The following is a 27,802-nucleotide window of genomic DNA, read 5'->3' as shown; positions in this document are numbered from 1 at the left end:
TGTTTCAGATGTATATAGCAAAGTGATTCAGTTATACATACACATATATTCTTTTTCAGATTCTTTTCCATTACAGGTTATTACAAGATATTGAATATAGTTCCCTGTGCTATATAGTAGTAGGTCTTTGTTGTTAATCCATTTTTATATATAGTAGTATGTGTCTGGTTAATCCCAAATTCCCAATTTATCCCTCCCCTGCATCATAAACTTAAGTCTGTATTTTTAGTGTATGTATATGAAACTAACTAAAAATCTAAGATTAAATTATGTTCTAAAAAACAAAATCCTTTATGGTGTGGTCTAAAAGCAGAAGGTTAATAGAAGTTTTCCTGAGTGTAGCTCTTTAAAAATGAGGTTTTAAAATTATTTTTAAACTCTTAAAAGCACAAACCACAAACTCCTTCTCCAAATCTTTTAAAGACTGTGACTCTTTTTCAAAATTCTCCAGCTCCTCTATGATGATGAGTTGGAATTTTTCAAGTTTTTTAATCCTATTAAAGAAACAAAATGAGATTAAAAAAAAAAAGATAGCACTTATAGCACAGCACTTAGAATATTTCAGAAGGGATTTTTAGCACAGACCTATACTCCTGAATCTGATGGTTCACTGTTCTTATATGTTGTTGAGCCATTTTCCAAGACTGCTTAGTAAAATTATCCATCATTTTGTGGCGGATCTGAAAAATACTCATTTTTCACTTGAAAAATCTTTACAAAATAATAATCTAACCAAGACTATATTAAGGCCAAAGCCTTTTCCATGAAATATAAATGCCTAAGAAGAACTTAGAAAAGTGAAAAATTAAAAACTCAGTGATTTCAACTGAAGTGTTAATAAATAAGCTCAGTCAGAGCAGGGCCTAGTTCCACCAGGAAGGCTCTGACTGAGGGTTGGAATTGGTAATTATTTTCATAAGTACGTGACATTCTACATTTACAAAAATGCTACTGATTATATAATTCTCTTCAGGAACACAGCATAAGAGTCACACTCAAAGTTATTTATTACCATTTTTCATAAAAACATATATTCGCAGCTAGTCACAGATGTGTAACAGGATATATGAATCAGGGCTTCTCTGTTTAGATGAGATTGACCTTGGATAAATCAAGTCAAAACAAAAGAAATACAGAATCTTAAATAATTTCAGATTTTACCCATGAAGAGATGAAAAAGGCAAAGAAGAGATAGGGCTGATAACCTGTGCAGAAAAATATCTTCTCTTAACAGGAGGGCAAAAAGAACTGTCTACTCTAAATATAGGCATGTGAGAAAAAGATAGGTGGAGAAAACAATAATAATTAAAAATTATTTTATAAAGTGTTTTTGTAAATATCACCATGTTGGAACCTCAGTAACTAAGGATCTGTAAGTACAGAACTGGTGAAACAAAGTGAAATGGATTTCTGTGACTGAGGCTGCTCATCCTCTATACTTTAATATAGTACCCTCACAAGCAGTCACTGCTGTGGAGATTAAAGAATGTATTAAAAAGACTAGGCATGAAAAGAAAATCGTTCAGAAAAAAAAAGAAAAATCACAGAAGACTCAAAATGTTAAACTGAAAAGGAAAATAGGACAAAGAGACAGAACCCATAGAAAAAGAAAGAATACAAGTAATGCACAGATTGTAGAAAAGGAACTGGGCTCATGAGATAATAAGGCTTTTCGCCTAGGAATCACTCCAATTTTTCACCAGTACATGAGGAAAGGTGAGTTCATGAAGAAGTGTTTTGTTGCCAAAGGGTCAAACTGACAGTCTAGTAGAAAGTGTGGCATATTGTCATGTTATTGGGTGTAAATATAAATCATAATTTAAAGAATGACAACTCACATGAACTTTCCTCCTAAATTCTGTATTGAGCTCCTCACACATCGTCCCTATACCTGAAATTTCAGTTTCCCAGTTCTCCCCAGGAATAGAAAAGTCATTTGTTGATAATGGAGATATACTTTCAGACACTAAAAAATGAAGACAATCAGCCAAAATTAAGATATGCATTGTTACAAATTTAGCATTATTTGTCATGAGGCTGAGAACAAATCTGTCTTATTTTTAGATTCTGTATGTAATCTAAGGATTATAAAATCAAAGACTACTATATTTTTCATTTAAAATATTATTTTGACTTATTAAAAAAACCTTCTAGCATGGGAATTAAGGCAGAAACAGTAACATTAAAATGGAACATACTTGGACTGATTTTTTTTTTTTAAAACTAGTTCTTAACTACTACATTATTAACCCAAGTATAGTGACACACTCATCTATCAGTAAATTCATACTCTGGTAAAACTTGTCTGTGGTAATCAGTGATAGAATGATAAGGGAGATTTATGAGTAAAAAGACCCTTACTATATAACATTATTCAGGTAAAGTGAACTTTGTGATACAGCATTATCCTTCTTGGATTTATACAAAGTTATCTTTACAAAGGAATTTGTTTTGTGAATAGAACCGCTCAAGATCTAAGAAACTATTTTCAAACATCAATGCGTTCTGACACAGGCATTTGCTCCACCCACCTTTCCAAGTGTGATGATCCGCACCTTCTCCTTTAGACAGTTTCTTGGGAAGCAAGTCTGCTCTTTCTTCTTCTTCTTCCAATTCTGCTTCACCAGGATTACTTAGATTGTCTTCTGTGTACATTCGTTTGTGACTACGATGTTGTGTAGGGCCTTAGGAACAGTTAAAAAGTAATTAACAGTGCTACAATCTTAATTACAAATACCTAATATATACTTGCTTTTATAAAAAAGGACTTTTTTCCATCATCTGTATAGTTGTAGGTAACTGTGCATTAAATTCTATTGTACTTACTTTCATTTTAACATTAACTAAATTGACTTAAAATATATAATTCCCTCAGATGAAATTTCACAGTAGTATTTTGCTGATTAACATGTTTTTTAAAAAGCAAGTCTTCTGACTACAAACCTGATACATGAGTGGAGTCAGAGGACATGCCACACCACATTTTCTCTCTTCCTTCACTAGACATGGATAATGGAGATGCTGAATGACTTTCCTAAAGTATGTATCAGAAATAGGAAAAAAAATTCTGTAATTACTCTTGGATTCACCTTTGACCATCTTTCTCAAACCCTAAAGACAGTAAATTGCAAAGGCTATCAATTCTTTTTTTTTCAGATTGTTTTGTTTCTATACCTTTTTATGTCTCACACTACCATGCATTTACCTAAATTCTAAATTCTTATGTTAACCTCAATCTTAAATTACAGCAATAGTTTTGAGCTGGCTTTTTAAAACTACTCCTACTTTTCAGTTCTTCCTTATTAGGATCTTGATTTCTTTGAGTCAGGAAATGGGAAGCCATAGAAAAGTCTAAACTAGTTCTTTCAAGCTATATCTTTAAGCCATATCTTTGTCCTCTAACCTTATGTCTTACTGTTTCAATACACAAGTTTGTTGTTACAGTCAAATTAGTGTTTTTCCTGTTTTATGAAAATGCATGTCCACTTCCGGTAGCCTTTCTGTACTTAGGTTACTGCTGCTTCTCCAGTCAGTCTGTATATACCAACCTATCCACTTAGGTCCAGGACAAAATCCAGCCCACTCCAAGCTGTAAAATTCTAAACATTCTGTATTTTATAGGTTATTAAAATATTTTTGTTGATGGATTGGTGGACTTCTATAGTGGATAAAAAGCTCACCCAAATTCCTGTATGATCATGAAACCAGAAAGTCCTAATTATAAATATGTCAGTGGTTTAGCAGTGACAGCCTATTTAAGACCATCTCATTTTAAAACTTTCAACTTTTTTTCTATGATCAAACCATCCTACATATTTTTTTTTTTTTTACGTGGGCCTCTCACTGTTGTGGCTTCTCCCCTTGCTGAGCACAGGCTCTGGATGCGCAGGCTCAGCGGCCATGGCTCACGGGCCCAGCCGCTCCGCGGCATGTGGGATCTTCCCAGACCGGGGCACGAACTCGTGTCCCCTGCATCGGCAGGCGGACTCTCAACCACTGTGCCACCAGGGAAGCCCCATCCTACATATTTTAAACATCACATTTTCAGATAAAAACCGTTGGAAAACACTAAATTATTGTAACTATTATTAAAGGCCCGTAATCTGATTCTTCTAAGAACCAACTTAGTTTAAGGAAAGCTTGATGGATATACTACCATATATACCCCTCTTTTGCTTCAAATATGATTTTCATATTTGGAGGTTCAATTTCCATAAATTTTTTCTCAACTATAACTGCTTACATCTGAATAGCTGTTGCAGTTTTTGTATTTCCTGTATAAGTACACTCCTCCCTCAGTATCTGTGGGGCAGATTTGGTTCCAGGACCCCTTACAAATATCGAAATCCATTGATGCTACCGTCCCATACATAAAATAGTGATCCACAGTTGGTTGAATCCACAGATGTGGAACCGATGGATATGGAGGGCCAACTGTACCACAGAATTTATATTGTTTCTATTCACAATAGTAGTATTCTTAACTGGGCTATGAATGAACAAGACACACAGAAACCCAAAGGAAGTTAGAAAACTAAAGTAAGAAAAACACAACATTAAACCAAACTACTTAAATTTTGAGGGAGTAACTCATTCCCTACTAAAACTCAACACCCATTCATAACTGAAAAAAAGGCACTTAAACAATTAGAACATTAATCTGATAACAAGTATCTACCGAAAACTATCGATAAGCATGCATGCTAGCATGGTATCTATTTAGCACTGCTCTACAGGTCATAGTAACCTTAAAAATGAAAAGACCATGCAGTATAAGGACTGGAAGAGAAAATGCAAAAATTACCATAAAAACCAGTTTATGATTATCTATATTCAAAATACAAGAGAATCTAGGCAGGCGATTATGAGAGAATTTGCCAAGGGTGTGGGGACATATAAAAATCAATAGTGTTGGGGCTTCCCTGGTGGCGCAGTGGTTGAGAGTCTGCCTGCCAATGCAGGGGACACGGGTTCGAGCCCTGGTCTGGGAAGATCCCACATGCCGCAGAGCAACTAGCCCCGTGAGCCACAATTACTGAGCCTGCGTGTCTGGAGCCTGTGCTCCGCAACAAGAAGGGCCGCGATAGTCAGAGGCCTGCGCACCGCGATGAGGAGTGGCCCCCACTTGCCGCACCTGGAGAAAGCCCTCGCACAGAAACGAAGAGTCAACACAGCCATAAATAAATAAATAAAAATTTTAAAAAAAATCAATAGTGTTTCTACACAAAGGCAAAAAGTTAGAAATCCAGAAAACAATTGTTTTAAAGTTTTGTTTTTTTTTTTTACATACAGTAAAGAAAAAGGCCCATAAAACACGGCAGAAGCACAACTTTCTCTGTGGAAGATTTGACACAACTTTGTTGGAAATAAGACCAAAACGTAGAGAGAAAAATGAAATACGTCGATGAGAAATCTCAGTAACAATACTGGGAAATGGCAATTCTTCCCTTAGACAAACTAATTCTAAATTTTATCAGACAAGTACAGGGCCAAGAGAATTTAGAAGCAGAATGAGATGAGGGTGAGGATGGGGGTGGTGAAACCCTAAAACTACACTAATTGAAGCAATGTTGTATTAGCTCCAAGATAGACAGGCACTGTTCTGTATTCTACTGGCCAAACCGCTGACCCATGTGGTTGCCAAGGCTGTGACCAAACTGGCACCACAAGTGATGGAGAAAGGAGGGGTATCCAATGCATGATGTTGCACTAATTCACTATCCATATGCAAAGAGGAAGCCTAGGAAGATGGAAAACCTCAAAGTTAAAACTAACATTTGCACAAGAAAGGAAAATATTTTTATGACAATAACTGAGGGAAGGATTTCTTGAAGAACAAAAGTTCGGTAAATTTCATTACATCATATTTTGATTTAACTAAGTGAAAAGACAGCTACACACTAGAAAAAGAACATCTGCATTGTATATAACCAATAAAGAATTAATCTCCAGAATACAGTAAGAACTCCTACAAATTTATAGGAAAAATCAAACTTCAATTTAAAAATCAGAAAAAACACAATTTACAAAGTGGCCAAAAAATATGAAAATACTCACTGATGCTGTTAATCTGAAAAATGCAAATTAAAGTCAGACACTTTACACTCATCAGATGGGCAAAAAACTGTAGAAAAATGGGCACTAGCACATAGCATTGTTGGAGAGTATAAAATGGTACAACTAATTTATATAGCAAATTTCCAATACCTAGTTAAGAGTCAACAGAAAATGGGAAACACAATATCTCCTGTAAATGTCCAGCCAATATATGTAACAGTTAAAATTCCATCTAGCACAGATAGCATCAAAGTAGGCGGGTGGGGATGACCTAGGTGTTGAGATTTGCAAGATGGGATACTAAAGGGAGAAAGGATTCAAGGAAAGGAGGGATGACAGAGCAATACTGAGAAAGGACCATGGGATGACGGTCTAGTGGGAAATGGTTTTAAATTGTGGTCTGTAGAAATTAAGAGTCTTGCAAAGGTGCTTTTGGGGGGTTATCAGAGAGGGAGGGAGGTGTGTAGGCCACGGTTTAGACTCATCTGCTTTAAAAAGCATAACTGCATTTTTATTTTTATGCTTGGCACACTGAAGGTTTCATATACGATTCTGTTTGGCAATCAGTTCTGTAGCTTTATCAGTACTTCAAAATTCTCCAAATTAAGCCATCTATACAGCCCAAGCCAAGGAGGTGAGGTGGGTTTTGTAAACTGGTACCAAAGTACAAACAACTTTTAAAAAAAAAGCAGAATTCAAACTACAAACTACTCCTCATAGACATTATATTTTTAGCTACACTCCCTCACTTTGACCCATAATTGATTCCTTTCTCTAATACCTTTTTAAAAGACTTTCGAGCGTATGTACATATTTTATTAATAAGAAATGGTACATATAACAATACATGAGCAGCAGAATAAAGACTTTTTCAATATACCATTACGTTAATATTCATGCCATTTAACTTCTAAAGTTCCTTTACAAATCTCTAAAGCAAATGCTATAGTCATACTGTTTTCAACTATATTCTTTGTCAGTTTGCTTTGCCAACTTGTGATTTAGTAACTAAAAGGTTACAGACTTCGAGTTATGGTGAAACCGGAAAGAAGTGCCTGTGTTGCAGGAATAAGCCTGTTCCAATCTAGGAAATGTAGTTCTGACATGTAGACAAGTAAGTAGTACCTCTTTGGAAGTGATTGTTCCTATCAGAGAATTCTTATCAGTACTCTGTACTAATTCTCATACCACTACATCTTTCTCCTGTGTGTATCAGTCTGTTAGTTCACTGAGGCTGTTTTACATATTGGTAGGTTCCTTCTCTCCCCCAGACCAAACTCAAAACCTTAAATAGACAAGCACTGTATATTTGATTAAGATTAGAGGCAAATGATTTACTCCCTTCAGGTATATCTAATAAAGGAAAAATATATATATACATTTTTTCCTTACCAAAAAGAATGATCGTGGAATTGGTGAGCAACTTTCTCTTGCACGTAGTAAATTCTTCTCACTGTTCTTGGGTGACTTTATTGGACTTCCAACTCCACTGTTTAAAGATTCAGGTGATGAAATTTTTGGATAAGGTGATACTGATTTTGTTATACAGCCATAATCCTGAGTAAAATCGCTTTCTGTTATTTTCTCTATACCTATATTGCCTCACAAAACACAAAAAGAGATGGCAGGTGTTAATCACTGACATCTTTAGAAACAGTATTATTAAATTCTAAAAAATATAGTAATTTATCAAATCCTCAAATCTTAGCTGTATTTAGAAAGGATAAATGTTCAATAAATCAAGATAAAATTAAGTGTAAAATATTTTTATAAGACTTTGAAAAATATTAATGGCTCAATTTAAAACAAAATTGTTAACTATAAGAACTTTCAAAACATTTTCAAACACAAATATCTATAGTATGGGCTGCACTATAATGATCAACCTAATTATTATCTTGAGTAATTTTGACACCAGTACTGATACATTTTAAAGTCACAGAATTTTATGGTTAGAAATGGCTTGGGAAATCATCTGGTCTACATCCTTTATATATAGATGAGAAAATTCATGGCTGAAATAAGTCTTAGTATAAGTGAATTCTCAGACAGACAGTTTTCAAATCAAATCAGGCCATGTGCATCTGTCTTCTGAGTGTGTGCTTATCTGAGATGACAGTGGTCCCAAGCATTATGAAAATATTCCAGAAAAGAACAAAGTAGCTACTTTAGAGGAAATGTACATTAACTGGTGTTGAATGGTCTTGAATTTAGCTAAAATGACAGGCACTTAGAAATGCTTTAAAATATCCATAAAGGGAAATGAAAAAGATATTAAAAGTAGAAACTTATAGTTTCTATACTAGAAAAAAATATACATATGCCAGAGCTCCAAAGAATAATTTTTTTCTTTCCCAATTATCTTTAAATAAAAGCAAAACTTCAATTGTTTATGAAGATAGTCCACTACAGGTCCAAAGACTGACCGTGATATTCCTTGGAGAATTTTGTCACTGAAATGTAAAAATGAGAAAATAGAAATCCCCATCATTATTTCCCTCTTATTAAATATATTTTGAGCTGAAAACATAAGGGTTTATTCAAGCTTTCACATTATAATTTGTAAGTATACATTAAATATTTTCTATATTAAAGCGTTTGGTCTTCAACTTCCTAACATGTAAAACTTCAGTGTCATAGTAATATTGTTCCCAAGTCTACTTAGCAAAGACCAAGTTACTAGCATTAACTAGTTTAAAAATGTTTTGACTACTGAAAATCTTAAACATATCCCTCAAAATTAGTCTTCAAGTTGTATTTTCACATAATTAGTTATAATAGAAAATTACTGAACATTCAACTAAAAGAAAAAAATGATACTGACATCTCATTACTTCTATAGATGACGGACTCCCAGATAAAGGTACAGGAGATAGATCAAGGCTATTATCTCTTATAGTATCTTTCAGTAGAGATGAGTTTTTCCATTCTTTTGATACATCCTCTCGTGTTTCAGCAGTGAAGGAATTCTGCTGTTTCTTTGGCAGTTTCATGGTTTTGCGTCTGGAATGGATCTTCTCCTAAATGTATTGATGTCTTTCAATTATACTCGAATACAAATAATTTATACTTGGACACATAAAACAATTTAATTAAATTACATTGAACTATTTATTAAATGCCTTGTATCACTACATGCATAACAGGGGCCTCAACATGAGTAGTGAAAGACCTTCTAATACACAAGAAAGCATATGACAAATTCACAGGAAAATATTATAGACTATAATAAATATCCTAATAGATACAAATAAAATGCTATAATGGTTCAAAAAAGATGATTTCCAGTTTAGGGAAACCAGAAGCAGAAGGAGTTCCCCGATTTCATAGTACTCAACATGCTCAGGAGTTTGTAAAAGAAGATGGCAAGGGAACATACTGAGAGTATGGAGGACGACTGATATGAGCAAAGGTAGCGAGAAGCACAGGTCTTGTTTGGCAGTCACAGGTTATTCTATTTGACTGGTACAGTTCTGTGTATATACTGGGGAAGTGAGAAAATAAGCTTGGAAAGGTATTTCGATGTTTTGAATGTCTGTTTGGGGATTTTCAGGGTTTTCCTTTGAAGAAGGTAAGATGAGAGTTGACTTGGTAAGATTTACCTAACTATTTGCATAGTAAATTAAAGTAGGAAGCGATAAGAAAATGTGGAGGTAAGTTATGAAGTCCTTAAGTTCTTCCAGGTAAGAAATAACAGGGGGCGATGGAGGTTTAATGATTTAAAATGAGAACAGTGTAATGATCAGAGACCTGCCAGACTCTTTTGAGTTCAAATCTTTTTTTTTTTTTAACCATTTCCTAGCTGTGTGACCTTGGGTAAGTTCCTTCAGCTCTCTAGAAGTCAGGAGTGAACAGAGGTGGGGCAGGGTATGGAAAGAACCTCAGATCCAATATTTTTGCTTTCATTCAAGGAAAAGATCCACAGCTTCCCAACAGTCTGTAGTTTCTTGAAGCATAATTTTGGAAAGACCAAGTACTTCTCTAATTCAAAGGTATTATCTTAAAGTTATAATTTTACTACAAACATCTGTTTTGCAACAATAATGCCAACTTATTATAAATTTTAACATTATATTGCCTAAGGGTCAATTTTTAGATTTGTTATATAAGTTTTCTCATATGGAAGGTTAAATCTTAAAAAGAAGTGACAAGATAAATCTGACATTCTTACAAAAGTATATTCTATATTTAATATTTTAAAAGGCTTTTAGAAACTATTAATCTGAATTGTATCTATTTACCTTTACTTTCTCTTTAAATGAATGTGAAAATTCTTGTTCACTCTCTGATTCTGAATTTGAGAGATCTTTATAATTTTTTTTGGTTTCTGTGGCTCGTCGTGGAAGTCTTGTTCTCCCCTCTGGAACTGTCTCATCTACCTTTTTGGTGATGTTTTTGTTGGGTGTCTTTAGGAGAAAAATTCCTGAATATATTAGATCAATATTTTGAGATACAAGCTATTTGCTACAAAATTGGCACTGTGACAAGATCTGTATATTTGTAGGAATAAAAAGATTCCTGATTAATACTTTTAAAATGACTGGATTTTATCTTTCCATTTCAAATATATCTTTATCACCTTTTTATCCTTATCATTAAAGCTCTGTGAGGCCTGATATATATAACATAACTAAAGTAAGAGAGAGAGAAAGGAAAAGATATCAAAAATACCTACAACCACAGAATAAAATAGACTTAAAACAAGTCAACATGATTCAAAAAGGCAGAAGGTAGAAGTAAGTGTGCAAAGCTTGGAACAATTATAGAAAACAAGGAACTGATAACAAGGATAAAATTATGAGGGGACAAATGATATTTTTTCATTACAAGGAGAAAAATAATTTTAAAGGGATGTTTGAACACAGACTTCCTGGTTTTACCATTTTAGATCTTGGCTGTCTCCTTTCCAAAGATGGTCCTGCAATTCAAGAAAATAAGCTTAAAATTTTCAAATAGATAAGAACTGACATTAAAAATTGTTAGAATATTTCTGCATGTAAGTTAAAATCATAAAAACAACAAGAATATACCTTTAAACTCATTCAAAAATTTAAGTTTCAAGATAAGACTAAACTGACATTGATAAACTTTTACAGTACAGTTTGGTACAACATGAATTACCAATTTCCCTTCTCCTCCTTTATTTTACAGTATACACTTTTAAACATACAAGAGAATATGTAACATACATTATAAAGTTACACCCATGAATCTACCATTCCACTAAGAACCAGATTATGAATAATACTGAATCTACTTTGTGTACTCCCTCTTACACGATCCTCCATATCCCCTCTGCCAAAAGGTCATCGCTATCCTGAAATCTGTTTCTTAGTCACTTGCTCTTAAAGTTTTACTTCACAGATATATATCCCTAGACAATATAATGAACTTTATAAAACAGTATCACATTATGTGAAATATTCTATGATTTGGTTTATTTTTCACCCATCATTATGTTTCTAAGATTTACCCATATTATTAAGAGTTGCTTCAGTCCCTATTCCCTTTTTTGCATTTCCAGGACAATTTCCACTTTCTAAATATTCACTGAAGCCGAAGAACTGGGCTTATCCCAGCCCAGGAAATAATAATGAATTGGGATTATCCAAGGTCTTCCTGGCAATAAACCAGCTCGTACATATTGGCTCACTGTCATTCAACCATAAAAACAAAACAGTTCACTCAGAAGTGTTCTATTTTAAGAGTATTTACTGACTTCAGTATTCTAACCTTTCATAACTTCCCATGTCATGAATGTCTTTACTTATACCTACTAGACTATAAGGTCCCTGAGAGTATGTGAATCTTATGTTTCTCCTTGGCTTATAACACACTGCTTCAGAGTCCACACACTGTGACTAGACCCAGCCACATTGGTCGACGTTTTCCCACAAGTCTGATTTACATGCCAGCCACCCAGATACTGCCCTTCCGGAGTACACTCTGCTATTTCCTGCTGTCTCGTATATATGATAATCCCAGTACTTCTCTTCCTCATGTATATGATTGAACTCTCATCTGTTTTCAAGATTCAGCCTCATTTCTAAACACATGCCAAAGTGCATTTCCTATTTCCTCTATTTTTACTTCTTTTTAAGCCATCGTTCCCTCCCCCAACTCCCACAGGTCACTAACAATTATTTTTATCCTGAAAGAAAATAAAAACTGATTCCTTAAAACAAATATAAATTTAAAAGCTCAGAGTTACGTTACCCTCTTTTAAAAATGGAATATATAAAATCTCTGTGGTTTAGTAAACACTGAAATTTATCTAAGCTATGAAAATGGCCATTATGTCTAGCCAAAAATGCATACCTCAAACTCTTATCCAGCTACTTCAAGAAGCAGAAGACTTACGCTGGGAAAACATTTTGTGAAAGATTTTGGCAAAAATATTTCTGCAAGAAAATTGTTTTCCTTTCAATAAATTTTTATTGCATCTATATGAATTCCTAAAAAGCAGGGAGTGGGGTGTTGTCCAACCTTTGATTTTGTTTACAGTGCTGGGTTCATAAGTACTTAATACATTACTCACAGTAATTAGCTAAATAACTGAAGAGTAGGCCATGAGTAGAGAAATGATGAGAGTGTGTCATGAACCAAAGATTATGATAAACCATATTTTGTGTCCCTAAAGATTCCAATAAAAAAGAAATTTAAATATAACCATATTACCAAAAATGATAAAACAAAAACCGCTGTAGCATTTTGGTGTATTTACTTTCATACTTCTTTTCCTATTCAAAAGAGTATGTAATTATAAACACTATCTACATAACAAAAACACACTTATCAACCAACAAAGTATTTCATACAGTTGAAATGGTAAAATCATTTACAGAATTTCTCTAAAAAGTGATTTCTTACTCGATTTCCCACTTTTATGTTTCTTCACATTTTTATTTCTGCTGTAGTCTATTAGCTGTGGTTTTGATTTTGGTTCTCTTAGCCAGCTAATATCGGTCTTGCTGTCATCACATTTGTATTCTGTGTCAGTATCACTAAAGAGATTTTTCTTTTTATGATTAGTTACAGTCTGTAAAAACAAAAAAACACAATCCTTATAATAGATGAAGGAATCTGGCTTATTATATGCCATACAAAGGAAGTTAAACCAAAAAAATAAAATAACATAAAAAAACCCCACCAAAAAACTCAGAAAAACTAACTTCTCATTTTTTTTAGCACACTAAATCATCTATCTGGCATTAAGGACCTATCCAATAAAACCACTCAGAAATCCAGATCAGAGATTGAGATTTATATTTTGCTGTCAATGTTGCTGTTAATTAAAAGTTAAATCAAAACAGCTTACTTCCATAGACACAAAACCTAATACCACTGAAAAGAGTAACTAAGGTTGTCATATTTTCTATTACTAGATGATTACAAATAGCTCAGAGACCACAGGAAAAGTCAAAATAGGAACATGGATAATCTCCAGAGTAAAAAAAAAAAGTGATCCAAATATTTTTATGTTCCAGTTATGGGATAATCTTTGGCATTGAAAAATTAGTAAAAGAAATACTGATTTAATTTAAGACACATTAGGATATTATAACTTACTCTTTTATCTTTTGTCTTGAGAGAAGGTTCAAGTTCATGATGATTCCTTAAACCTAACCTTAAACAAAAATATGCATTAATTTAAATCTTAATTACTTTTTTAAGGTAGCATGCAACTGGACAGTTAGACCTGGGTTTTCTGCCTTAACTCTTTTACTAAGTCCCTATATAAATGTGGCCAAGTCACTTACTCTCTTTGACCTCAGTTAATTATAAAGTAACAAGGTTAGATGAAAAGCCTAGTCCTTTCACAGCTTACAACTAATATTAAGTGTACAGAATCTGCAAATTAATTTTAGAAGTAAATGTTAAAATAATAGAATAATAGTAGTTATGACAGCATTTTTACTCTCTCTTTTGATATGTTAAAATGTCAAACTGGGAGGAAATATTTAAGAAAAAGAACAACTGAGAAAACTGTATTTTAAACTGATCCATCTAATTATAATAAAAATACCTACAATGTCATTGAACTATCCACGCAGGTTTCTCTAGCTGTAGCTTGAAATTCTTGGATCTATATTATGAATAAGCATTAAAAAAAGTTCTTAGTGTTAGAAGGTAAACAACAATTAAAAGAAATTAACATAAAAATCTTGTTTCTATAACTTCATGTAAGATGTGACAATAAAATTAATCTTACTAAAATATTTTTAAGAAGCTAATAATATAAACTATATTAAAAACAAATAAGATTAAATCTGTTGCATCAGTAAAGAAAGTGGCCCCAGTTACTCATTTTTCTCTACTTCAGTCCAAAAGATTTGAAAGAAAACCAAAAATACCTAGGTTGGTACCAAATAAATTTTGAAGAATTTAATAATATATGTTAAAATATTTTAAAGCATATCTATAAGAGGATGGAAATTAGAAAACATGCTCTAATAACTGCATGGTAAGTACAAAATAAATACTGAATAACTAAATACAAAATTTAGTATTTTGTACAAAATACAAAATTCTGATTTCTAGCTTACTCCAAGTTTTATAACAGGCTCATCAGCTCCATTCAAATTAAAACTGTAGACATCATTCCTGTAAAAATGAAGAGAAATATTAACTTCATTATACAACAAATAAATTTATTGCCTTCAAATATGAAGAAAACTTTTAAGATTTATGAAAAATTACTTACAATGGGCATTCAGAAGCAACATTAAAAGTAGTCTTCAATTGTCTATAACTTTTTTTCTGAACCTTTTCCTATATACAGAAGAAATTTACATAAAACCATTCAAACTTGTACATTACTTGTCAAACAACAGATGCAACTAAATTTTCATATATTATCTAGTCGTGTTTCTAATATAAATTTTACATTTGTGAGTTTCTTTATAAACATCCACACTTTAAAAAATATTGAAGACTTAAGTGTTAACTGAGAACATAATAAATAGAAAGTATTGCAAATCAAATACAAACGATCCTTATATCTTTAATATTTATTGACATTACTGTACATAGGCAAATGGCCTCACTGGTATTCTACAAGCTGAATTTAGTGATTCTAGGATCACAAAACAATCATGCTTCTACTTTTTTCCCCCAGTATCTCATTTGCTTTAAACTGTTAAATAGAAAAATTTCAGGAGAGGCTACGGTTTATGTAAAATCTCATGTGAAAGAGACAATATTGCATCAATCAACTAGTATTATTAGGAAAAGATGTGTGTACATCTATTTCTATAGCCCACTGCTCAAAGTATATTCAATCTGATCAAAAAGTAGGCAGAAAAGTTAAAATTTTAACATACTTAAGTGTGTAATTATGTTATTAAAGTAATTTAACTATAATTAGTACACAAATATCACTGAATGATTGATTACTGATCAGAAATAATTAGAAGTCTAATTTAATATCTGGAAGTTGGAAATATTAAAACTAAAATATTCATTTTAGTTGTGATTCATCTTCAATTTTATTATTTCTTTTGGCTGTTTTATAATAAAAGTTTACATTATTCCAAAAAGTTTATCCTTCAATATTTTACTCCTCTAATCACTGATCTGATTTGTCCTTTCCAAAATGATTTTTACCATTGTTTAGATACATTTGCTCAATTCATCTTTTGCATGCCAGTGTTTGCTAGGTATTACCGAAGATCCAAAAATGAGCAGATATTAAAGAAGATACAAATGTGAGCAAAGGTCTTACTTATATAGGATACAAAGATGATTCTAAACAGTCGCATTCTAGTAGAAGACAGAAGAGAGAAAAAAAGAACTGCAAAGTTAATAAAAAGGTACAAAGACATTGCATAGATTGAGAATTCTTGCCCATTTGGATTTTGAGTTAGGGCACCTTAGAAAGTTTTCATAAAGAAGGCAGACTCTGAAGCAAGGCTTGCAAGGAGGAATAAAGTTTTGACAGGGAGAAAAGAGGGTGAAAGAACCGGGCAACTCGCTTCGAAGTTCTTTCCAAAGGGGGAAGAAAAAGAATAAACACTTAGGAAAGACACTTCAGGGAATCTCAATTTATTATGTTTCAGCTAAATAAGACATGTCTAGGGAACTAATTTTAGGAAATAAGACAGACTTTTAAGAGGTCTAGGGAGCCAGCTTAAGTCTCCACTTAATTCAGTAAGGAGAGGAGATATGGGGATATATGTATACGTACAGCTGATTCATTCTGTTATAAATCAGAAACTAACACACCACTGTAAAGCAATTATACTCCAATAAAGATGTTAAAAAAAAACACAAAAAAAAACAGAGACCAAAGAAGGATTCTCAATAAGAGAATGACATGATTGAAGCTGTGTGCTTTGGAAAGTAATAAAGCTAGTATTGAATGTCATGAATGGATTGACACAGAGAAAATACTAGAGACAAAAAGAATTACATAAAGGATATTATAATAACCCAGGGATTAGAAATGAGAACTCAAAAAAATAGGAGTTGGCACAGGCAGGAGAGGGAAAACTCAAGAGGAACTTACAGAAGGTAAAGCTCAAAACTTGAAATTAACTGGAGATAATTGTGAGGAATAAATCAAAGATAATTGATATTTTAAACCTGGATGAATAATAAATGTTTTTAACAAAAATATGGACTTCAGAATGATCTTACTGTTAAGAGAGATGGGATAAGTTAGGGAAAAAATGGTACTGAATCATGTACCAAAAAGTAAAAATATCACACATGTATGTAAAAGAAGCATTTTCTTTGAAAAGCAGAACAGAAGTTTAGGGGGCTTTTCTGAGTACTTGCCACTAATCTGGTCAGTTGTTTAATCCATTTTTCAATATGCTGAAAACATTAAATCTACTTCCATCCTACTACTATTCTATTTCACTGTAAAGTCAAATATCATAGAGTGTGACTATACATTTGGTGTAGTTAAATACATGAAACTTACCTTACTGAGCTGTAGATCAGATTTGTTTGAAAAACCACTATAAAAAAGGTTTTGTCAAAGTTAAAAAGGCAATTAAATGTCAGTAGAATGTTTTTCATAAAATCCATATTATATAAGGTAAAACATACTTGGATCACTAAGTCTACATTCAATATGCTACAAATAACTGAAATGTGACAGTCCTAGTGTGATATTTTTGCAACTCCACACACAGTAAACAGCAACAAAAAAACTTAAGTCTAAGTTGAATCACTCATGCAGCAGGAGGTGCCAGACAATTTAAATGAATGGTTCTGCCACGACAGAGTAATTTTTTTCATGCCATATAAAGTCAGAATTAACTTAAACATGAATTAACTACCTGGAAGCCTATAAAGAAACATTTTATAATAAAAGAAAACCTTCAGAAAGATTGCAAACAAGGAATACATATATACAATGCAAAATAACTCATTTCAGGTCATTTAAATTTCATATTTTATTAAGCAATATATGTAAATATATTTAGTCTTACTCATCACTAGGCTCAATAAATAACATTTCTAAAATGTCTATATCCTAAGATTTATTTCTGAAATGGTATGCTGTATCAATATGGTGCTCTTGATACTTTATAAAATGTAATCAGATACTAGAATGACTAATTTCAATTGTAGTTCCCTTTCTATATAATTTAAACAGATTCTATTTATAAAAGTAAATAAGTACCTGTGTTTTCTAATGGAAAGTTACATTATTTGGACATATATTTAAAACTAACCTTAAAACTAGGTAAAATAATTTAGTTGTATCTCTCAGAAAAATATTCATTTCTAAATTTAAGAACATACCTGTCAATCAAAGACTCCTTTAATTTTCTTGTAGACTTTACGCCATCCTTTGGTTTGTATCTCTTATTAATTTGGCTTATCAAAGATTCTGCTGCATCAGTAAATCCTTTCCCTTTTGACTTTTCTCTCTGAAACAATTTGTTAGCTACTTAAAAACTCTACCAAGTTAACCTTCAAAGGAAAAAAAGGCTGAAAAGAAAATTTAAGAAAAAAATCTGGTTCTATAAATAACTACAAAGAGAAATAAAAGGGGTCAGAAATTATTTGTTTGTTTGTTTGTTTTGTGGTACGCGGGCCTCTCACTGCTGTGGCCTCTCCCGTTGCGAAGCACAGGCTCCGGACGCGCAGGCACAGCGGCCATGGCTCACGGGCCCAGCCGCTCCGCGGCACGTGGGATCCTCCCGGACCGGGGCACGAACCCGCGTCCCCTGCATCAGCAGGCGGACTCTCAACCACTGCGCCACCAGGGAAGCCCCAGAAATTATTTTTTTTTAAAGAAATTATTTAATAAGTTTGGGCCTTGTCAGGCATTACAACAACTTAGGATAAGTCTTTTAACATATAGAAATGTGCAGAGTGCTTTGCAGCGATTAAAAAAAAGTTTCTATCCATGGGGGGAAAAAATCATAAAAAACTGAAGGAAACCAAAAGTTGGTTCTTTGAAAAGATCAATAAAATTGATAAGCCTCTAGCCAAGTTCATTAAGAAAAAAATACAGAAATTACTAGTATCAGAAATGAGAGGCTATCACTATGGATCACATGGATAAATCACAAGGGTAATTAAAAAATATTATGAACAACTCTATGCTCATGAATTTGATAACTTAGAGTAAATGGACCAATTCCTTGAAAGATAAATTCTACTAAAACTCACACACGGAGAAATAAATCATCTGAATAGGCCTACTCTATTAAAGAAATTGAAACAACAATTAATACCTGCCAAAACAGAAAGCAACAGGCCCAGATGGGTTCACTGTTGAGTTTTATCAAACATTTAAGGAAGAATTATACAACTTTTCACAACCTTTCAGAAGACAGAAGCAGAGGGAGTACCTCCTAACTCACTGTATGAAACCAATATATCCTAATACCAAAATCAAAGGAATTACAAGAAAGGAAAGCTGTAGACTAATATTTCTTATAAGCATAGATGCAAAAATCCTCAACAAAAAATTTAGCAAATTGAATACAATAATGTATAAAAAGAATTATGTACCCACAACCAAGTGGAATTAATTCCAGGTATGCAATGTTGATTCAACACCTGAAAATCAACTAATAATCCAGGTTGGGCTTCCCTGGTGGCGCAGTGGTTGAGAGTCTGCCTGCCAATGCAGGGGACACAGGTTCGAGCCCTGGTCTGGGAGGCTCCCACATGCCGCAGAGCAACTCAGCCCGTGAGCCACAACTACTGAGCCTGCGCGTCTGAAGCTTGTGTTCCACAACAAGAGAGGCCGCGACAGTGAGAGGCCTGTGCACCGTGATGAGGAGTGGCCCCTGCTCGCCGCAACTAGAGAAGGCCCACGCACAGAAACGAAGACCCAACACAGCTGTAAATGAATGAATGAATGAATGAATGAATGAAGAAAGAAGTAAATAAAATCCAGGCTAAGGAAGAAAAATCATATGATCATATCAGTAGATGCACAAAAGCATTTGACGAAATCCAATACCCATTCACAATAACAATTCTCAGAAAACTAGGAATGGAGAAGAATATCCTCACCTTGATAAAGAACATCTAAAAAAAAAACTACAGCTAACATTATAAACTAGATACTCTCCCACTAATATCAGAAACAAGGAAAGGATGTCTGCTCTCACCACTCCTATTCAACATCATTCTAGAAGTCTTACTAATGCCGTAAGACAAGAAAAGGAAATACACTACATACATATTGAGAAGGAAGAAATAAAACTGTCTTTGTTTACAGATGACATCACTGTCTATGTAGCAAACCTCAAAAAATCAACAAAAATATCCTTGGAGCTAAAGAACAATTATAGCACAATTGAAGGATACACGGTTTATATACAAAAGTCAGTCGCTTTCTTATAAACCAGTAATGAACAACTGGAATGTGAAATTACATTCCACTTATATTAGCACCCCCCAAAATGAGATATTTAGGTATAAATCTAACAAAACATGTACAAGATCTATACGAGGAAAACATGACTGATGAAAAATCAAAGACTAACTAAAAAAAATGGAGAAAAGATATATGTATATGTAAAACCGAATCACTTTTCTGTACACCTGAAACTAATACATTGTTAATCAACTATATTCCAATATAAAATAAAAAAATTTTTAAATAAATAAATGGAGATATTCCATGTTCGTGTATTTTTTTTTTTTTTTTTTTTTTTTTTCTGTACGCGGGCCTCTCACTGCTGTGGCCTCTCCCGTTGCGGAGCACAGGCTCCGGACACACAGGCTCCGCGGCCATGGCTCGCGGGCCCAGCCGCTCCGCGGCATGTGGGATCTTCCGGGATCGGGGCACGAACCCGTGTCCCCTGCATCGGCAGGCGGACTCTCAACCACTGCGCCACCAGGGAAGCCCCATGTTCGTGTATTTTAAGAAGCTCAATATTGTCAAGATGTCAGTTCTTTCCAACTTGATCTATAAATTCAATGTAATCTCAATCAAAGTCCCAGCAAGATATTTTGTGGTTATCGACAAGATGATTCTAAAATTTACAAGGAGAAGCAAAAGACCCTGAGTAGCCAACACAATATCAGCAGAGAAGAACAAAGCCTGAGGACTGACCCTACTTTAAGACTTACTAAAAAGATACTGAATACAATAATCAATGTAGTGTGGTATTGGTGAAGGAACAGACAAATAGAATAATGGAAAAAACAGAGAGCCCAGAAAGAGGCCCACATAAATACAATTAGCTGATCTTTGACAAAGGAACAAAAGGCAGTACAGTGGAGAAAAGTTAGTCTTTTCAACAAATGGTGCTGGAACATCACCATGCCAAAAAAAAGAATCTAGACACAGACTTTATACCCTTCATGAAAATTAACTCAAAATGGATAATAGACCTGAATGTAAAGTGCAAGCTATAAAACTCCTAGAAGACGACATAGGAGAAATAGGGGAAAATCTAGGTGACCTTGGGTTTGGAATACCTTTTTAGGTACTACACCAAAAGCACAATCCATGAGAGAAAAAACTGGTAAGTAGGACTTCATTAAAATTAAAAATTTCTGCTCTGCAAAAAACAACTGTTTACAGAATGAAAAGACAGACCACAGATTGGGAGAAAATATTTGTAAAATACATACCTGATAAAGAACTTGTATCTAAAATACACAAAGAACTGTTAAACTCACCAATTAGGAAGCAACCCAATTAAAATTGGGCAAAAGATCTGAAGAGACAACTCAACAAAGAAGATATACAGATGGTAAATAAAAATATGAAAAGATGCTCAACATCTTGTCATTAGGGAAGTGCAAATTAAAACAACGAGATACCACCAAGCACCTGTAAGAATGGCTAAAATCCAAAACATAAACAATATCGAATACTGGCAAGGATGTAGATCAACCGGAACTCTCTTACTCATTGCTGCTGAAATGCAAAAATGGTACAGCCATTTTTTCCACTTTTGGAAGACAGGCAGTTTCTTACAAAGCTAAACATAATCTTACCATATGACCCAGCAATCATGCTCCTTGGTATTTTCCCAACTGAGTTGAAAGTTTATGTCCACACAAAACCTGCACACGAATGTTTATAGAAGCATTATTTGTAATTGTCAAAACATGGAAGCAACCAAGATGTCCTTCAACAGGTAAATGGATAAACAAATCTTGGTATGTCCATACAATGGATTCAGCATTAAAAAAAAAAAAAGAGCTATCAAACCATAAAAACACACGGAGGAACATTCAATGCATATTGCTAAGTGAAAGAAACTAATCTGAAAAGATGACATACTATATGATTCCAACTCTGTGGCATTCTGGAAAAGGCAAAATTATGGAGACAGTAAAAAGATCAGTGATTGCCTGGAGTTTGGCGGGGGAGGGAGGAAACAAGGGAGGGATGGAGCACAGGGGAATTTCAGGGCAGTGAAACTATTATGCATGATACTCTAAGGGTCAATATCTGTTGTTATACATCTGTCAAAAAAACATGGAATACAGAAAGCCAAGAGTGAACTATAATGTAAACTATGGACTTCAGTTAATAATGTTTCACTACTGGCTCATCATTTGTGACAAATCTACTAGCATAAGATGTTAATGACAGGGGAAACTGGGGTGGAGTGAAGGGGTATATGGGAACTCTGTATAGCTGTATACCTGAAACTGCTCTAAAAAATTCTATTAATTTTTTAATGGAAAGACTACAATGTAGGAATATTATCTGCATAATTTTAGATTATCTTGTTAAAAGAAAACTTGAACAACACTCTTAAAGATATGAGTTCTCTTGCTTTTAGTTTTATTTTTTTTCTGGGCATCACGCATATGGGTTTTTTAAATTATGGTAAAATATAATATAAACATAACATGACATAAAACCTATTATTTTAACCATTTTTAAGTTCATATGTTTTTATATATAATAGATAATAAGTTATTACTTACTATCCCTTCTTGAGATTACCAGAAGACAGGGTATACCTGCCTTGATAAAAACGTAGCAAAAACAAACCTCCCCTAAAACAGTGTATAATAATATAATATTATTAAGAACTCTGACATAATTAAAGCCAATGTGGGAAATCTGTACTACTGAACTACAGAGGTTCTATTTCTCTGGGTTTATCCAGTGAATAGAAAGACATGATCAGACAGATGACTACCTTAGATGAGAGTCACCCATGAATGAGAGTGGCAGGAAATGCTGCACAGTAATAAAGAGAGTGACGCTATGAAAGAGCAAAGAGAACTTCTGAAAACGGGAAGTTGATTTAAAAAAAAAAAAAAAAGCACAGTTTAGAAAAGATCAAGTTTCTGTGCTCCCAGGAAAAAAATGACTAGATCAGAAAAATTCTGTGGAATGATTCTAAATTCCAAAGAAAACAGTTTAAAATTAAAATTGAAGGACAGATCAGCATTCAGACAAAAAGAAACTTACTTCCACTGGGTCTGAAGGAACTAAATAGCAGCTAAGACTACAAAGAAGAGAGAATAGCGTACTGAGAATCAAGAAGAAAGTGACCCAAAAGGATTTGGTTAAAAATGAAAGTAGCCAAATGAGGCAGAACAAGGGAATTGCAGGTTAAAAACAAAATAAAGAATAGTCTGGTCACGACAAATGAAATAATATCTAATTATATACAACAACTACAAAATTGGCTATTAAATATTTCACTTGCACACTAAGATGCTCCAATATATGAACATTTTACACTGACTCTAGAAATGTGGCCACCCAGGTATTAGTAATACTCTGGAAGATAAATGAAGGCCTGTACAACCTGGGTCTTTTAAGGCATAGTACAAAAGCGATTGCATTACTGGCAGTGGAAATGTATTCTGATTAGAAAATTTTCTTAATCTGCATCTTGGTAGCAATGACCAAAGAAAAAGTTTATAACTTTAACTGCTACAAAAAGTAAACTTTCAGGGCTTCCCTGGTGGCGCAGTGGCTGAGAGTCCGCCTGCCGATGCAGGGGACACGGGTTCATGCCCCGGTCCGGGAAGATCCCACATGCCGCGGAGCGGCTGGGCCGGCGAGCCATGGCCGCTGAGCCTGCGCGTCTGGAGCCTGTGCTCCACAACAGGAGAGGCCACAACAGGGAGAGGCCCGCGTACCACACACACACACACACACACACACACACACACACACAAAAGTAAACTTTCAGTCTCAAAGTATGGTGCAAACTAGCTAAAACTCTCCTGGAGATGTTCTACAGATGATTAATTTGAAGAAGTGGAGTCTCCAATGAGGACAAGCAACATTTACAATAGAAGATAAGTCTCCTCCACCCCACTTACATACTTTCTTGAAAAACCTTGTCAAACTTTAAGGCAATAATCCAAGAAATGTTTCAGATGCTACTATGTGCAAAGCTGTGCTAGGCCATGCAGGAAAACAAACGTTGAATAAAACACAGTCTTTAGACTCTAATAGGTTAAAACAGGGGGAAAGACCACACAAAATAACCTTTTATTAAAAAAGAAAGGTAAGCACCATAAGAGAGGCACAGACAGTTCTATATGCATGTTCAGAAGAATCTGAGGGACAGAGTGGGAGAGACCCAACAAGAGGAGACAACGAACTGCAGGGTTCATTCATGCTACACCTATTTTCATGCCAGCTATGTGCCAGCAGGCACATGGGTTCTATCAGGGCTGGGACTGGGGAGAGGTCAGAAAGGGGTTCAGGAGGCATGCACTCTCAGAGTCTAAGCTTGAATTAAAGAACATGGTATTACTAGTGGTTACCAGTGGGGAGAGGGAAGAGGAAAGGGGCAAGATAGGGGTATGGGATTAAGAGATGCAAACTACTAAATATGAAATAGATAATAAGCAACAAGGGTAAATCGCACAGCATAGAGAAATACATCCATTATTTTGTAATGACTTTAAATGAAGTATAATCTATAAAAATATTGAATCACTATGTTATACACCTGAAACTAATGTAATATTGTAAATCAATGATACTTCAATTAAAAAAAGACAGGGTATTACGAACACTAAATTTGTAGCAATTAATCAAGCTTCTTTCACTTTATGTTATTAGGTAGGCATATTATGGGTGTGCAGAAATAAAACACACTGAAAGCTCACCATTTTTTTTTGTTTCAAATCCCGGGAATTAAATTCAGATGTCAATCTTTTCCCTGATTTTCTATGACTTTCTGCATTTTTTCTAGAAGGGCTTTTATCACAGATAGCAGTATTCACATCTTTTGACAGCATGTATTTCTTCCTACAGATCACAGATTCTTCAACTGTCTTATTTAGAACTGATTTAAAAGTAGCTTCAGATTCAATATGCCAATCACTCTGCTTTGTATCTTCAATATTTTTCTCCTCCAAATGTTTAGAATGATTTAGTTGTTGTTGTTTGTTTCTTTTGCAAACTTCTACTTCTGCTTTATGTATTTTGTTATGCTGCATTATTTCTTTCCCATACTGCACCTTTCCCATTTCCTGTGAATTATCATCTGATATTGAAGAGGATGATTTTTGTTTAGTAAGTTTTTTGTTGATAACAACATCTAGTGGGAAAATGAGAAATTAATCCTTATTAAATGTATAAACTGATCATATACAAAATTTGTTAAAACTAAAATATTTAAGACATTTCAAGAAATGAGTATTTCCTTGAACAACTATTTTATATACAGAGAAAACTGTGTTTCACCTTGATTAAATGTGTCTCCTGATGAAGTACTTGCTCTTTGGTTATTACACAGATTAATATCTGTTACAGGTGTCCAACATGCCTGTTTGAAGTGCATTCTATTTCCACAGGTGTTGTCTAAAACACCAGGTAACCTGCAAAATAAATTCATTTGCTTATCACAAAACATTAGCCTATGACTGATATAAGGCCTTGATTCTTTTTATTTAGTCAATGTTTATTGACAGAAGTTTAACAGTCAAGTATGAAAATATTTTCATAAGTCCTGATGAAAGTTAAAATTTACCACATAACTGATCAAGATTAAAGAATATTATTTTAAAAGTTCCATTATTGCTACTATTTTGGTATCTACCTAAATACATCTCACATATCTTACACATCTTCATGTATATCTAAACTTGGTTAATTTTCTTCACATTCATACTTTATTGTTTTAAAAATCTCATTCATTTTAAGTCTCTCAATTTGAGAAGTTATGTTGGTTGAAGAAACATATAGGCTATTCCCCATTGTACGATCATAATAATACTTGAAAGATGATAAATTCTATAACCAATACTACCATTCTAAGAATATAAAGGCCTTGTCCTTTAAATCTGTTACACTCATCTAAAAGTAACATTATTATAGGCTAAATGATTTGATGGGTTTTCTCATACTTACACAGGTTTATCTATTTTTCCCACTGCCTGTGAATCAGGAACAATTTCCTGGAGTTCACCTAAATAAAACAAAAATTATGGTATTTTCATTTTTTCATGCAGTTGGCAGGGTAAAATGAAAGCTAGAATTTGATCAAAGTTCACATATTGGGATGGAAAGATTGATTGATCTCATCTTCCCCCTCCCAGACCCAAACTTCTTGGGAACCAAGGCTTGTAACCTCTAAGTTCTTTTCATAAAGCTGAATGTATTCATTATAAATCTTTTTTTCAAATAAATGAAAGGGAAGTAGAGAGAGAGAGAGAGAGAGAGAGAGTGTGTGTGTGTGTGCGCACGTGTGTGCGTGTGTGTGTAAAGAATGACTAAAATTAAACCAAAGATTACTTACTAAAATTTTGGTTTGGGAATTCAACGTCCTTATTTTCTGTCTTTTCTCTAACTTCAGCAGTTTCGATATGCTATAAACAGGGGAGAAATTTTAATATAAATTTGAATCAAGGCATTATGTGAAAACAACTTTTAAAAGTCAGAGTATTAAAGTTTAAAACTTTTTTGCCTTACTATTAAAAGTTGGATAGTATTTCTATTTATTTCATAACGATTATGCCCATTCTAGAATATTGCCTATCCTAAAACATAAGAAAGTAACTTTCATTGCAGATAAGGAGGCAGAAGATCCTACAAATTTTCTGATCTCAGCCACAGCTAGAAAAATAATTCAATTTTCCTCTCTGAGAATTTCTAGCACCTCCATGGCATTATCTTCTCTTGCTATTGATCTCATAGCCTGCATCTATTCTGTCTTTTCACTAACATACATATGAACTGTAAATTATGAAGTATTAACTTATTTTATAAAGTTTTGGCCACTGCACAAGTAACTTCTTGACTGTAGCAAGCTTCCCTCTTTCCACAGCCACAGATACATACCTGCCCGGACCAAATAAAAATCTGCCGTCACTCTCAGAAAAATATACCCTCTAACTAAGATATTTTGCCTCATCCTGGCTGTCTTCCCTACTGGGGGAGGAGCAGTATGAAAATGTACAGGTGTGTTTTTTGTTGTCACAATGACAGAAGGGCTCTCCTGACAATAAGTAAGCACAGGCCTAGGACACTTCTCATCCTACAACATTCAGAACCACACTGCACAGCTAAACAATGCTGCCCCTATTAAGAAACGCTTAGCTAGACAATTTGAACCATTACTTTGACTATTTTTTCCTAGTATCTTCAACTCTTGCACCCTTTACCTTTCGGCCACATAACCATTAAAATTTTTTTTACATCCACCATCTTTCTTTTTTTTTTTTTTACTGTAACACCAAGGCTGCTAAGCTTTATTTGAGGAAATTATACTTACTTCTGAACTAACGCCATGGTAAGCTTCATAGTCTTAAATCTGCACGGGGCCCTCAACACTGCCTAACACTTGTGCTCATTCTTCCCCCTCTCCACTCTCTCTCAGTAGTTATTCCAAACCTCAGTGTGCCTCTGAGCCCTCTACTTCAAGGCTCTGTCCCCAAGAGAAGCTCACCATGCTCACACTTCAGAGAAAACAAAAGCTTTCAGGTGTTCCTCCTCATCTACAAACGTATCTGTATCTCTGATTGCCTATTTCTCCAAGACACAACTTTCTCTCATCCATTCCCTGCTCTGTCCCCCCTTCAACTTCCTGGAAAGAATGCCCTCCTCGATGTCCATGTGACTAATAACCTTTATTGACCCTTCAAAAATCAACTCTTCTCCATCTCCTAAAAGAGCATCTCCTGATCTTCAGCTTCCCCTCCAGCTCTGGGATTAGGCACCTGCCCCTCTACTAGTTTTCTACTGCATCCTGTATGTACATCTGAGAACACATACAATATTATAATCATCTTATTAATTTGTCTAATTCCCATGCTAGACTTTGAGATACTAAAAGACAGATTCCACTTGTGTCTTTTATTTCTAAACCAGAACCTTCCC

At 34.2% G+C, this 27,802-nt stretch overlaps 1 protein-coding gene across 1 annotated transcript in view; it reads right to left on the bottom strand.

Moving 5' to 3' along the window:
• Positions 1–27,802, bottom strand: part of SYCP2 (synaptonemal complex protein 2) — a 59,891-nt gene that overhangs the window by 1,672 nt on the left and 30,417 nt on the right. Inside the window, 22 exon segments of the mRNA XM_060077935.1 lie at positions 395–494; positions 586–680; positions 1,839–1,966; positions 2,532–2,684; positions 2,944–3,034; positions 4,166–4,274; positions 4,436–4,494; positions 7,444–7,649; positions 8,882–9,077; positions 10,299–10,463; positions 10,938–10,975; positions 12,928–13,096; positions 13,627–13,684; positions 14,088–14,143; positions 14,604–14,661; positions 14,762–14,829; positions 16,985–17,021; positions 17,815–17,942; positions 24,589–25,022; positions 25,169–25,302; positions 25,835–25,892; positions 26,223–26,292. Coding sequence (XP_059933918.1) covers positions 395–494; positions 586–680; positions 1,839–1,966; positions 2,532–2,684; positions 2,944–3,034; positions 4,166–4,274; positions 4,436–4,494; positions 7,444–7,649; positions 8,882–9,077; positions 10,299–10,463; positions 10,938–10,975; positions 12,928–13,096; positions 13,627–13,684; positions 14,088–14,143; positions 14,604–14,661; positions 14,762–14,829; positions 16,985–17,021; positions 17,815–17,942; positions 24,589–25,022; positions 25,169–25,302; positions 25,835–25,892; positions 26,223–26,292 — 2,610 coding nt within the window.

Source organism: Mesoplodon densirostris, chromosome 16, assembly GCF_025265405.1.
Source record: "Mesoplodon densirostris isolate mMesDen1 chromosome 16, mMesDen1 primary haplotype, whole genome shotgun sequence".
Classification (NCBI taxonomy): Eukaryota; Metazoa; Chordata; class Mammalia; order Artiodactyla; family Ziphiidae; genus Mesoplodon; species Mesoplodon densirostris.
Note: the sequence above shows the minus strand (reverse complement) of the source record. Positions and strands in the feature narration are given on the sequence as shown.